The 13636-nt window shown below is 51.9% G+C and overlaps 7 protein-coding genes across 7 annotated transcripts; 4 read left to right on the forward strand and 3 right to left on the reverse strand.

Moving 5' to 3' along the window:
* Positions 1 to 1261: 1261 nt before the first annotated feature.
* On the reverse strand, positions 1262 to 1921 carry K489DRAFT_324857 (uncharacterized protein; the record flags this gene model as incomplete). Its single annotated transcript, XM_033601789.1, has 2 exons — positions 1262 to 1786; positions 1850 to 1921. The coding sequence occupies 2 exons, from the start codon at positions 1919 to 1921 to the stop codon at positions 1262 to 1264; spliced, it is 597 nt and encodes a 198-aa protein (XP_033456834.1).
* A 382-nt stretch (positions 1922 to 2303) lies between these two features.
* On the forward strand, positions 2304 to 3971 carry K489DRAFT_390464 (uncharacterized protein; the record flags this gene model as incomplete). The annotated part of the gene is made up of 1 exon (XM_033606605.1): positions 2304 to 3971. The coding sequence occupies one exon, from the start codon at positions 2304 to 2306 to the stop codon at positions 3969 to 3971; it is 1668 nt and encodes a 555-aa protein (XP_033456835.1).
* Positions 3809 to 4239, forward strand: K489DRAFT_58955 (uncharacterized protein). Its single transcript, XM_033608743.1, has one exon. The coding sequence runs from the start codon at positions 3979 to 3981 to the stop codon at positions 4192 to 4194; it is 216 nt and encodes a 71-aa protein (XP_033456836.1). The 5' UTR covers positions 3809 to 3978; the 3' UTR covers positions 4195 to 4239.
* A 45-nt stretch (positions 4240 to 4284) lies between these two features.
* K489DRAFT_373037 (uncharacterized protein) lies at positions 4285 to 5178 on the reverse strand (the record flags this gene model as incomplete). Its single annotated transcript, XM_033603389.1, has 1 exon — positions 4285 to 5178. The coding sequence occupies one exon, from the start codon at positions 5176 to 5178 to the stop codon at positions 4285 to 4287; it is 894 nt and encodes a 297-aa protein (XP_033456837.1).
* A 262-nt stretch (positions 5179 to 5440) lies between these two features.
* K489DRAFT_383371 (S-adenosyl-L-methionine-dependent methyltransferase) lies at positions 5441 to 6949 on the reverse strand. The gene has a single exon (XM_033605588.1). It carries the CDS (start codon positions 6641 to 6643, stop codon positions 5825 to 5827), a length of 819 nt encoding a protein of 272 aa, XP_033456838.1. The 5' UTR covers positions 6644 to 6949; the 3' UTR covers positions 5441 to 5824.
* A 486-nt stretch (positions 6950 to 7435) lies between these two features.
* K489DRAFT_383372 (uncharacterized protein) lies at positions 7436 to 10264 on the forward strand. The gene has a single exon (XM_033605589.1). It carries the CDS (start codon positions 7674 to 7676, stop codon positions 10083 to 10085), a length of 2412 nt encoding a protein of 803 aa, XP_033456839.1. The 5' UTR covers positions 7436 to 7673; the 3' UTR covers positions 10086 to 10264.
* Positions 10265 to 10472: 208 nt separating this feature from the next.
* On the forward strand, positions 10473 to 13631 carry K489DRAFT_383373 (uncharacterized protein). The gene has a single exon (XM_033605590.1). It carries the CDS (start codon positions 10589 to 10591, stop codon positions 13484 to 13486), a length of 2898 nt encoding a protein of 965 aa, XP_033456840.1. The 5' UTR covers positions 10473 to 10588; the 3' UTR covers positions 13487 to 13631.
* The last annotated feature ends 5 nt before the right edge of the window (positions 13632 to 13636 follow it).

Here is a 13636-nt window from a genome sequence, read left to right on the forward strand (position 1 = left end):
GAAGCCGTGAGGAATGCAAAGGTGCGACACCTCGGGAAGAATCGCCAACACCTGCATGTTGGTGTTGGCTGTCCATGAAAATGGTCCGAAAGCTCGTTTATGCAATAGATTGTATGCGCCCCACGAAGCCAATGCAGGTACTAGCAAGGGTGCTCTAGTCGCCCAAGACAGCTGCCTTTTTCCCTCTCCCGCGACCCCACGATCATGCGAATGTTGACAGCTGCGGGGACCAGATTTCCCCAGCTCTTCGCAAACTGACCCGCACGCATTTTGGCCCATGGCGGCATTTTTCCCCAGACTTGGCGCCCATGCTTCATGTGCCGCGGCCCCTGCTATTTGCCCGTCGCTGCATCCACTGTGAAGCTCGGTCTACATTGATTAAATTCTAGTGGAGATCTCCGGTACGGATTGCGTGTGCCGCGCGATGCAGGCAGGTGGCCCATCCTCTTGCATGCAGTCTGGACACATGCAATCTTCGAATTGTCCTCCACGGCACATTCATCATGACATGAGTCCTTCCTCAAAGGTCCTTCCCGCCTCCACATTGTGGGCCGCTGCACGGGCATCCTCGGAACACAGGCCATTTCCCCAAACGTGCACATGACCAGTCATCGGACATTTGATGCGGCTGGATTGCAGTATGACTGCGCTGTCGAAGGGCTGATCTGGCCCTGAGAGGGATCGAGGACGGCATTCGACACCACAATTGCGGTATTATACGGGGTTATCTGCATATGGCGTCTGACAGGAAGAATCCTCCCAAGCCTCTGTGCCGCATTCGCACTCGCTTCGTCGGCACGACGCTTTCACCCATCCTGTCTCGATCAGGTACTCTGTCAACAATAGCGGGTACATCGGCGACATGGACGCCGCGAAGCTATACCTTGTCCAAGTCGAAGGTACAAGTATGACCAATGACTTTACTCGGCGATGGTGTTGTCGATCCTGCGCAGGGCACACATGCTGTAGACGATCTGGCTTGGACCGAGGTGATACTTGCGCTTTCGAGAACAGAGGCCCCTCCCAGATTTTCTTCCCGGGATCGTCCCATTGGACGAAGATTTGTCGTTTGGCCATACATCGACTGCATGTGGGCGATTAGAAGACCCTCCTCAGCCCTGAGAACACAGCAGATCTCTCCACTACAACGGAGCTGGAGTCAAGGCTGATGCATGGAACCTCGCAAGGCGGCGAAATGGCGATCCCGATATCATCTTGCGGCGTCCCGCTCGCCGTGGATGCTGGTCTATTTTTTGTTTTTCTATGAGGCTGTCAGAGGCATACTCCATAACGAAAAATGGGAGTGTCTCGCCTTCTTCTTTTTGCCACCACCGCCTCCCCCAGGGTTGGTGTTTTGCTGCGGTTTCGTATCCAAGGGCTGTGAAGCTATTGATTCTTTGACAGCTTGGGTTACATCGACAGAGGCTTCTCCCTGAGCCTCCGTTGCCACGTCGTGATCTTCGCATTGGTCAGCGAGGTAGATCATCATACTCTCATCATGGGTGCAAAGCTCACCGTCTGCTTGAGGTGGAAGTGCGGCCATATGCCTACCCAACCGACCTAGTCCACCGATGAGACGTCCGACCTCTGCTGCGCGGTCTGTCTTGAACTTGAGCACCACTCCCGACTCAGGGTCGTAGGTTTTCAGCGTAAGGAAAGCACGAGGGACTTTGGCAGTCGCTGCGGCGTCTTTCTCATCGCCACCACCTTCGTGTTTTCGCTTGTCTGATGTTTGATATCGCGGAGACTCAAGGTTAGGAATGTTGTACTTTGTCGTAATCCGAGTCTACATTACGTGTGCTGCGTCAGCCTGCGTCGCGCTCAAACAAGGGATGAAAGTTGGACAGACCGAGGTAGGCCTGGCCTGAAGCAGAAGTGCAGATTGCTGCTGCCATTCTTCACTCGTACTTATCAGAACCATTTTCGAATTATGTCGATGTGATCGCGTGCTGCGCATACAGACGGGCTTCAAATGTGATGCAACAGGATCATTGGTAATGCTGTTGTGGTGGGGCTTGGCAACTGCATCAATCAATCGAGGCGTAGTTGTGGGACCCTGCGGCGTACTCGCTGGTCTGTGACGCCAAAGGTCAAATTTCTGGTGACGACAGTCCATCGTGATATCTATCTGCCCGGGTGTGCAACAGTATTTGTGAATTCGGCTCACAGGAGATCTGATATTTTCTTGTTTATGATAGTCCAAGAGTTTACGTCGTCGTATCAACAGCGTGAAAGAGCTTATTTTCAGCACTTCACATTTCAAAGCCTTATCTTGACTGACATCGTGACACCAGGCAAACACGATGACCCAAAATGAGACCCAAGATGCAGTTGGTGATGGGGTCTCCGTCGAGACAGTTTTAGGCGATCTCACGGCTCGAGCAGAGATAATTCTCTCTGAGCTCGAAGCATTCCGGCGATACTTACGTCAAATCAAGCAAGAACAGCACATCGAATTGGCGCAATTCCGGAACAGCGTTACTTCTGAGCTTTCAATGCTGGGACGCCTGGCTTCTAAAATCGACGAGGAGTCGACATCCCACAATGCACGATCATCTAATCTTCCATTCATGGAGACCGTCTGGCTTCATGCTAAGAGGTCAAGAAATCTGGTGGCGCTGCGCAAGCGTCTGTACTATAATTCTAACGGTAAAACGCTTTCAGAAGCGATGGCACATGTTGGTCTCAATCCTCAAAAGCCTAAAAAGCGAGGACTGAAAGACTCTTCGGTCACTGTTGATGCCATAACTGAAGCTGGCCTCAAATGGGTCAAGGTGTCTTTGGTGACCCATACGAGACTGATGTTCGATCTCGCCAAACAGGGCTGGACAGGCACTTCAGACGACGAGTACAGTGATTATGGATCTGACGATGAGGACGGCGATACAGACATACCGCTTCTCAAAACAACTAAAGAGCTTTGTCAAGCTGCTACGTGTCTTCGAGTCCGGACTCGCAAGCCTCAGGTCCACCTGCTATTGCCTCGAGTAACAATGGGACAGAGTGCGGAGGTTGATGCGATTGTCGAAAGCTGTCGCAAAGCAGGCGCAATAGTGTGCTGTGGCAAGGACACGTCGCATATACCTGAATTGCAAGATGCATTTGTTAACATGGTGCCACCACTCAAGCCCATAGTCTCCGACATTGCTAATATTGACTGTACCATCCTTCTTGCGCTTGTGTCAGATTTCTCCCACGCCAAAGTGTCCAAGGAGCCTTGGTTTCACCCCGCATTGAAGCGAGAAGTGGAAATCGAGGGAGACGAGAATCTCTTACCATCTTTACTGTATCCTGCTCTAGGAAATCGCAAGCTCGTCTGCACCCACGAAGCAGCAGTCCGCATGAGGGAGATCGTCGATACACTCGGAACGCCAACTGAAGTCGCACGTACCCGAATCCTAATGGGCGACGATAATGCAGACGACCAGCCAGGATTGGTGAAATCCATGCAGGAGCTCTCGGCGTATGACGTGCCAAGCGAATGGCGAATACCGGTCGTGATCGTAGATCAGAACGAAAATGATTGTCAGTCAAAACTCCCTGCAGAAGCTGTTTTAGCAGGCTCAAAAATGACCCCCATCAACAAGTCTGTCTTCCTCTATGGGTGGGCACTTGGCTGCACAACTATCACAAGTAATCGTGCAGCCGTCAAGCAGATCGAGAATAGTCTACAGCAGCACATCGATCTCGATGATAGCGTCTTTCCCAGCCTGTGGCTTTGCCCCACAGCACGATCATTAGTGGGCAAGGAGAGACGTGGCGCGAAGAAAGAGGATGGCCGAGAGACTGCACGACGATTACCCGATCCTTTGCGGCGAGAGCAGCAGAGGCGTCATGGCCTTGATCTCTTATCACAGCGTGCTGGGCACGAGGTTGAAGACCTCCGACCGCAAGGGTACGATTGTGCCGATGTCATCGAGGCCAAGAAAGCTTCCACGAAAAACCTCAATATTGAAAAAGTAGAGACTTAATTGCGCTATGAACACTATGGAACAGTATCGAAGCTTGTGTGGGATGAAGACGAACACGCATCATCCTCATCATCAAGCGAATGCATTTGACCATTATCGCGCATGCCAGCACGCGCGACGTTCTGGTCGTCTGAAAACACACCTTTCGGATTCCCGCAATCTCGTAGAACCAAGCCTCGTGCCAGTCACGCAATCTTGGGCGGCAATCGGCTTCGTAGCTTGAGCAGAAATTCAGCATTAACGCGCTCACTTCCATCGTACATGAGGCCATCCAGACGACCTCTGAAACATCCGCGAACATGCGCTACAGAGCTCACATCATCCAGCCCATGCCATGTTGCATGCTTGAGAACAGGTCTTCGGTCTTGATCGTCCCGTGGCTGTGGTCATCTTCCGAAGAGTTGTTCCTGCTGTGTTGCAGTCGAGGCAGTGAATCCAAGCTTGGAAGTTCCGTGCCAGCGAAAGGGTTATATGACTGCGCTCCCTGTGACCAAGCCATGGATGTGGTGTTATTAGCATGTGTGGAGTGTATAAGCATGTGATCAGCATTGGGGTGCAGTTGGCGGTTGTGGTAGTCGTGGATTGGGTGTGTCGGAGCAGGGGGTTGCATGGCGACAAGCGCATTCATCTGAGCCCACACTTCGGATGAGCCAACTTGAAGCGAAGGCATGTCATAGGACAAGTTGAAGAGATCGTGACCGTTGAGGAATCCTGCTGTCTTGTGTTCGCCGAAGAATGGAATATTGATGTCGATTTCAGCAGGCATGTGATGATACGACCAAGTGCTCTCAGAGGACGAACGATTAAACACTGGCGTTGTAGGTTCGATCATTTGCACGGTCTGCTGGATCTGCTCTTGGTCATGGGGGTTCATCGGCGTATCGCACCGGACAAGTTGGGTACGTTGTACTGATCGATCTGAACTCTCCTTGCGAGCCCGGTTCGTCTCGACAACCATGTGATGCACCAGTCTCAGATGGCGATTGAGCACACCTGGTCGTTTGAAGGCCTTGCTTTTGCCTGCAGCTGCACAAATTTCGCACGCGTATGGACGTTCTCCGGTGTGCGCCTCCCGAATGTGTTGTCGAACGTTGTGCGGACACGCGAACATGCGGTGACATCCCTCCCAGGTGCAAGGATGTCTGTTCTGTTTGAGCTTGGGTTTGGGAGTCACCTGCCTGTGACCCGGAGCATGAGGGACCTTCATGTTGAAAAGGCAGTTGGCACAGCTGAAGCGTGATGGTGCAAACTTCCACTTCGCCTCTTCCGATTCGTGACGAGAAAGCTCTTCCCTGGACGAGCGAGCAGGAACTGCATCGCAAGTCTATATGTGTTTGGATCCATATTGTGTTTGCGTTCAATACTGCGTGCGCGAATTGTGTGCATGCCACAATAGTTGTTTTGCACAATGGTGGTTTTCAAAGATCAATGACAAGAACTGTGCAGTGATAAGTGATGAAAAACAATTGTTGGGTGAAAAGCTTTTGATTGTAGAAATAATGATACCAGGATCATGAAAGCATCCATGGATATGTGGGTGTAGCCGCGTTCACAAATAGATCATCTGCCTTGTTGTCAGACCTCGGGTGGAAACCTTCACAATTGACTCCCTGCGCAGGTATCTATCGTGCCTATGTACCTAAGTAGCCACGTAGGAATGTGGTGCAAGCTAATGTTTTGTTTGGCCTTCACACACTGGAACTATTTGTGAGGGCGCATAGTCGGCATTGAAGTTTGAAAGCAATTTGCCGTGTTTGCCGCACTGACACGAGCATACTTTGAATCACAGCAGGTGCATTGCCACGAACAGCCACCTCTCATACATTTCCAATTCAGTAGTGACCTCTTCCTCTCTAAGTGCCCTTGGTGAGAGTCCCGTAAACGTGGGGAAGGGTATCATAAGGTCCGTCTTCCGAGCTGAGTTGAACATCGCTCCATCGGGCTGACTGAATCAACCATTCATCTGTAGGTCTGCAGATATCGCAGCCATTCAGGAAATGAGGCCAAATGATGTTGACCAACCGCTGCCAGATGGCTACAAAATGACCTGGAAACCTGGTACGGACATGTTCAAAGAATAGCCATTTTCCACCTGGCTTGAGCAATGGAGCTAGCTCGCGGATGATCTTCTCTGGAGTCGGAATCGAGCAAAGGCACTGTACGGTGATGATTGTGTCAATACTGTTGGCTTGAAACCCTGCTTTCGCCTGCAACTCCTGTGCTCCACAGCCTATTACTTCGTAAATGTCACCAAGACCAGCATTGATTGCGTTCTCGCGGAGCTTCGGATGCATGTCGACGTTCGGCTCAACTCCATATATCTTGGTGATGCGCGGATTTGTCCCTTTAGCAAAGAGGTACAGCCACTCCCCGATGCCTGGGCCTATGTCCAAACAAATTCCTGTAGCATTGTTGGAGATCAGGGGAACGACAATAGGTGCAGATAGTTCGCGGGACCGCGGCCCTAGGAAGCCCCAGAATCTGGCAAACCATGCCTCTTTAAAGAGAGAGAAATTGAAAAGTGGCCCAAAGTCGAAACTCAATAGAAGTTGCCAGACAGTTATAGGAATGTAGGTGGAGGACCAATAAAGTAGCAGCAATGGTCGTAGAAGATTTAACGGTCCTGCCTGGGGTGTACTGCTTGATGCATCGAGCGCTTCATTTGATGACATGATGACCAGACGTTCAGCAAGTTTGCAGTCACAAATTCGATATGCCTTGAGGATACTTGAAGTGCTGCGGGTTTTGCAGCCCTTTGCTGCCACAAGCAATGATTCGTCTGCACAACAGTCTTCAGCTGCGCTACTCAGTTCCCTTTCTGCGGTATCATGATAGTAAGAAGTGGAAGGTTTATGTGAGGAAGTTGGCGAGTTATCAATGCGATCGGAGATAAGATACACAGTTGTTAGTAAGCAACCAACAGCGTCTGATCAGGTCCAGGCTCGAGCATCACGAGGAAACATCCGAGTACGCAGGAGGGATGTCGAAGCCGTGGATGCGCTGTCTATTATAATGGACAGTTGATCAAGATAATGGCTCGATGAACCTAGAAACATCTGTCGAATAGGGCAGGCTACGCCGATGACACATCTGATGCTGGTGGTTCCGATGACCGAACACGATAACCTCGTACTTTCGAGCACCTGGGCAGCCCTCTAGGCGTAAGACTCGTCCTATGTACTGGAGAAGACGTGTAGAACATCCTCGAGGTACTGTACTTAGCAGTAATCTCAACAAACCATATCTGATATTACATGGAATATACATTTCTACACAGGATACAGAAGATAGAGTAGAACATCACGTATCGTTTTTATTCAGCCGTCGGAGTGGCCCGTCCGATTGGTGGCGGGGGGACTCAAAAAGCACCGCCGGGAAGACGCGCGCGGTGGTGCCAAGATTTCGCGCTAGTGACAATTTGCAACCGAAAAGTGTAGCGCATTTTCTTTTCCGAACGAGGATATCTTTCTGGTACCGTGGTCAGCATCACCACCAGATCGCTCAAGCATGGCGATCCAAAAGAAGCACGCCAAGGCGCGTCTCGACAAATACTACTATCTAGCCAAAGAGAAAGGTTATCGCGCTCGTGCCGCCTTCAAGCTCATCCAGCTCAACAAAAAATACTCCTTCCTTCAAAATGCGCGATGCCTCATCGATCTCTGTGCCGCACCAGGATCATGGCTACAGGTTGCAGCGGAGACCATGCCCGCTAAAAGTCTGATCATTGGAGTGGACTTGTCACCTATCAAGCCAATCCCCAAAACCATCACCTTTCAGGGAGATATCACCACCGACAAGACCAGGGCGATAATTCGTGGACACTTGAAGACCTGGAAAGCCGACTGTGTCATCCATGACGGTGCTCCGAATGTCGGTACAGCCTGGGTACAGGATGCTTTTACACAAAACGAGCTGGTGCTATGTTCGTTAAAACTCGCCACCGACTTCCTCGCCCCGAACGGAACGTTCGTCACCAAAGTGTTCCGAAGCAAGGACAGCGCCAAGCTGGAATGGGTCTTCAAGCAACTATTCGTCAAGGTCGAGCAGACGAAGCCTCCGTCAAGTAGGAATGTGTCCGCAGAAACATTCTATGTTTGTCGAGGCTACAAAGCGCCCAAAAATTTAGATCCTCGATTCTTGGACTCAAAATATGCATTTGCTGAAGTCGAAGAGGCTGCTCCGAACAATGAAGCCAAGGTTTTCAACCCTGAGAAGAAGAAGCGTAAGCGTGACGGTTACGAGGAGGGTGATTGGACACAATTCCATGAGGCTCCGGCCAGTGAGTTCATTCAGACTCAAGATCCCATTGCAATGTTGGGTAGTCTCAACCGGCTGCATTTCCGACAGGAGACCAATGGTGACATCGCGCTCGCTGCTCTGGACAAGTTGCCCGAAACGACAGAAGAAGTGCGCTTGTGCTGCGAAGATCTGAAAGTGTTGGGCAGAAAGGAATTCAAAGTTCTGTTGCGGTGGCGACTGAAAGCAAGAGATATATTCGGATTCAGGCAGAAGAAGAGCAATGCAAAGTCCGAGGCCGACGGTGACGCGACTGCTCAGACAGACGGCACAGGTGAAGAGGTGGCAGTGCTGGAGCCTATGGACGAGGAAATGCGCCTACAGGCAGACATTCAAGTGCTGAAAGATATACAAGACAAGAGCAAGAAAAAGGAGCGGCGGAGAAACAATGAAAAGAAGCAGAAAGAGATTGTCCGAATGCAAATGGGTATGACAACACCTATGGAGATCGGTATGGAAGCGTCAGAAGCGAATGCGGCCACTTTCCGCATCAAGGATGTCGATCGTGAGGACGGAATTCGACGGCAGCTCACGAAGGGTCGTATGCACGCGCACATTGAGTCAGAGCCGGCAAAGGACTTCGACATGGGTGACGATGAGGACGATGAGGATGAGGCTGCTGATGGACTAGAAAGGCAATTAGACGGTCTGTATGAACAATATCAGGAGCGGAGAGAGGCTCGCGATACCAAAGCACGCGCAAAGCGTGTCCGGAGAGCAGGCAACGGTGGCGAGGAAGAGGAAGACGAATTTGAAGATTTTGACGAGCGAGCCAATGGCAACGAGATGGATGCTAGTAGTGATCAAGAACTTGTTGAAGACGACGAGGACGAAGACAGCGATGAAAGTGAAGATGGCAACGATGCGCCCCTAACAACCGACCTCCGCCCAAAAAATGAAAAGATTGGCGGATTAACCCGTCGCGCGGCCAGTTTCTTTGAGCAAGATATATTCAAAGATATCAACGGGCTGGACGAGGACGCAGATGAGGACATGGATGGCGATCTAGATGATGAGGCCGAGCAAGATGACAGACATGACATCGCACGAGATAGCGGCATTGATGTGAACTCAGCAGGATCAGATTCTCCGGAGATCAAGATTGATGCCGATGACAATGAGGAAGACTACGAAAGCGATGATGAAATAGAACTAGACACAAGCGGCCGGGACCCGTACGACGAGGATGAAGATTGGACAGAGGGTACCGCAAAGCCGACCGAAGCAGCTGGTGAGCGCCCTAACATCAACATCATTACTGCTGAGGCCATGACGCTTGCCCATGCCCTTGCTACGGGTAAAGTCACGAAGCAAAGCCTTGCGGATGATTCCTTCAACAAGTTCTCGTTGCGCGACACCGATGGACTACCTGAATGGTTTTTGGACGACGAGGGCAAACACTCGAGACCACACAAGCCCGTCACTGCCGCTGCTGCCGCCGCCATCAAAGAGAAGCTTCGCGCACTCAACGCGAGACCCATCAAAAAGGTCCGCGAAGCCAAGGCGAGAAAGATCATGCGCACCGCAAGACGACTGGAGAAGCTCAAGAAGAAGAGTGATGGCGTCATGGAGGATGATGACCGCAGCGAGCGCGACAAGGCTAGTGCTGTCGCTGAGCTCATGTCGAAGGCAAAGAAGGGTGGCGGCGGCAAGAAGAAACGCCCTAGCGTAAAGGTCGTTCGGGCTGGAGGCGCCAACAAGGGAGCAGGACGACCGAGAGGTGTTAAGGGCAAGTACAAGATGGTGGACTCTCGACTAAAGAAAGATGTAAGGGGTCTTAAGCGAGCTGAAAAGAAGGCCGGACGCAAGTTGAGATGATCGTAGTCGCAAAGAATACAAAATTTCGACCCAAGTCTTCGTTTTCATTGGGTACCTAGGTACCAGTGAATCACGGTATCTTGTATTTCGTCTCGTCCAATATCTGGAAGCTATCGGCCTTGGGTTCTAAGAACCGCCTGCTTATTATAGCGTTTCCATTGAAAATAACTTTTGCGCGAATAATGCTGTGGGCATGTTCTGTGATATTGTGACTCGGCGCGGCATGAGATGTGTATTGAAAATGCCTGGAGAAAGCCTCGGTGGTAGGCGCGATCGCGCGGCGCGTCAAGGCTTATCGAGCGCTCGTCGGATGATTGGCTGGAGCTCATGACGTCGAGCTGCCCATCCCGTCGGCTTCATATGTTGTGGTCCCTCTGGTCTTGAAATGCCTCAACGCCGATATTGAAGGTTTTCAAGGTTTTCAGACATCACCATCTGGTCCTGGACGACATCGATGAAGACACGACTTTTGAGGACATAAGGGTCCGAAGTCATCGTGGATCATGGTGGGTGGTCCAGGCGGGAAGAAGACGGGCGGTGCGAAAGAAGATTCTAAGCCACTGGCGATAAAGGGCAAACAGTCTGTCAGCGACAATGCAGATAGAATAGACTCGCCCGGGAGCGTATCCTCCAGTGTAACCACGAAAATCGAAGATAACCTTCACAGACATGATCACGCCACAGCACACCAAGTCTCATTGCCGAGGCCACAGGCATCAAACCGAGGGAGTTGGTCATGGCGAGCCAAAGCCACACCGGTAGCCTCAGTAGCTAAAGAGAGTATATTCGTCGAACAAGGCGTGAGTTCGGAGAGTGCAGAGGTGCGGAGACCGAGCCCGAGCGTATCAAAGAGCATGAAAGGCAGCAGGAAGAGCGTTCCATTAGTCGCAGAAGCTACACGAGTCCATGCCACGAGCGATGGCGCAGCCAACACAAAATCGCAATCATCGAGTAAACGGTCGGTCGACAACTCAGCAGCCGAGACAAAGTCGGAAAAACCTGGCCCATCGAGTGTGCCTTCGGAGGAAGAAGTAGCGCATGCATCAGACGTGAAGGAGACTACACCGGATGTCGTCGATACACCAAACGAAGGACCGAACGTAGAAGGCGGAGGCGGTGATGCGAGGCCACAGTCGGGAAGTTGGTTGAAGTGGTGGTCACGCCCAGATGGCTACGGCAGCGACACGGAGAAGATACAGCCAAAACGAGTAGCGAAACAGCCACGATTAGATACGGCTGAAGAAGAGACCAGCACAACCCAAGCGATAGAGCAACCAAGTCCTTCATTACAAGATGCTGAGAAAGGTCCAAATGCGAATACTGCAGAAGAAAACGTAAAGCCAGAAATGACCTCCAATCCAAATGCTGGGCGATCTTGGTTCGGGCTTTGGAGTCATGCTCAGAACGAGCAAGCCGCAGCAGAACAGAATCAAGCGACCGATGCGGAGAGAGAGCAACAGAACAGCGACTCTCAAGACAACACGAGCGTGATCACTGCACCAACCGAGCCCGCCATCACAAGCGCGACGTCTGGCAACCCAGGCTCGACCAGCAATGCAGTCACCAAGGACATTGAATCAGGACCCGACCGACCAAAGCCATCGGGGTGGGCATTTTGGTCGATGGACAAGGCGACAACGGCTGGAGACACTGCTACTGCGAACGAGACGCAAATGCAAGTTGGAGAGCTAGCTGTCGCTGACACTCCGTCTCAGAGTCATCCAGAAGCTGCACAATTCAACGAACAGCGTCAAGAAAGGAAAAATGCAGGCCCAACCACTCCGAAGCGCGCATCATCCCTGTTGAGTAAGGCGAGCAAAGATATTACGGAGAGCCCAGCTCCTACACGGAAGCTGGCGGATTCTCCCGCGACCAATAATCCTCAGGCGGTAGCAGCAGCGACTTCACAAGCAAAGGCGACACTTGAACATATCGAACAGCCCGTGCCCGTCTATCGAAATAAAGAATCGCAGGCTCGCCCGAACCTCGTCCTTCCTTCCTTCCGCGATTCCTTCTCGCCAGCACCGACGATAGGGTATCTTGATCGCCTCACATCATATTTGGCGCAGTCATTTCACATTCCCGGGGCCGAACCACCTCGCCCGCCAACATATCCATATATTAGTCGAACACCGCACAAGGTCAAGAAGGCCATTGCGATAGGAATTCATGGATTCTTCCCAGCCGCAGTGTTCAACAGGGTCATTGGTCAACCTACAGGCACCTCAATACGTTTCGCAGGCTACGCGGCAGCCTCGATCAAAGAGTGGTGTCAACAGCATCAACCCGATGTCAAGGACGTCCGAATTGAGAAGGTCGCGCTTGAAGGCGAGGGTAACATCGCCGAACGTGTGACAACCTTGTGGAAATTGCTGCTCAATTGGCTCAGCCATCTTCGACAAGCAGACTTTATTCTCGTCGCAGCGCACAGTCAAGGTGTGCCCGTTGCCACAATGTTAGTCGCAAAGCTCCTACAGCTTGGAGCTTTGGCTCCGAACGTTCGCATTGGCATTTGTGGTATGGCTGGGATCAACCTTGGCCCATTCATAGAATACAAGTCTCGTCTCTTTGGAAACACGGCGCTCGAGCTCTTTGACTTTTGCGACAGCACCTCAAAGGTTAGCATAGCGTATGCCGATGCGGTCGATGTTTGCCTACGGAACAATGTCCGGATCACCTACATTGGCAGCCTAGACGACCAACTCGTCAGTCTCGAAAGCAGTCTACACGCGCCATTGAGCCATCCGTATGTCAACCGTGCAGTCTTCATTGACGGCCGCTTGCACACCAGCAACTTCTTAACACATCTCGTGGTGTTCTCGGTGAAGCTGCGGAATCGGGGCATCTCCGACCATGGCCTTCTCCGCGAGATCAGTGCACCGCTTGCGGGCAGTCTCGTCGGAGGCGAGGGTCATTCGCGGGTATATGATGATCCTGCTGTATACACCTGTGCAGCGGAATTTGCGCTTGAGAGCACCGACATGCATGTTCCGGCGCAGGCCCAAGCAGTCACGACTGAAGCGATTGGCGATGACGATCGCCAGAAGATCAACGCCCGGCGAGCGAGCCTGTCAGGATACCCTCGCGAAATGGCCGCTGCGAATCTCATGCGACGAGGGAGTCTTGGCGTGGGATTGCCAGGCATCGCGCCGATCATCGCTCCTTACCACGTCCACGCCAGCACAGCCGGATCTACCTCTGCGACGAACGTCGCGGAGAAGAATCCATTTGTCCTGCCGTGGGCTGTACGAGGCATGCTAGAGGAAGAGGCCGTCAAGAAGGATCCCGAGCTGCAGGCAGAGGTGCACGAACTGGTGTGGGAGTTTGAACAGTGGAGACCGACGGGCAAGGGGCTCAAAGACGTGCGGTGGAGGCTTGAGGGCGTGCGAAGCTTGCTATGAGGTTGCTTCGGAATCTTCCGATTGCGCACGTTGTCAGATAGACCGTGAAACTAGCGTGGGAGGTTATGAGAAATGCACAATATACACGAGGTGACGTGCGGAGTCGCCATTGTTCTAAGTTTCTACAACGTACTGTGACGGCCCAACGGC

This window comes from Dissoconium aciculare (assembly GCF_010015565.1).
Source record: "Dissoconium aciculare CBS 342.82 unplaced genomic scaffold K489scaffold_12, whole genome shotgun sequence".
Taxonomy (NCBI): Eukaryota; Fungi; Ascomycota; class Dothideomycetes; order Mycosphaerellales; family Dissoconiaceae; genus Dissoconium; species Dissoconium aciculare.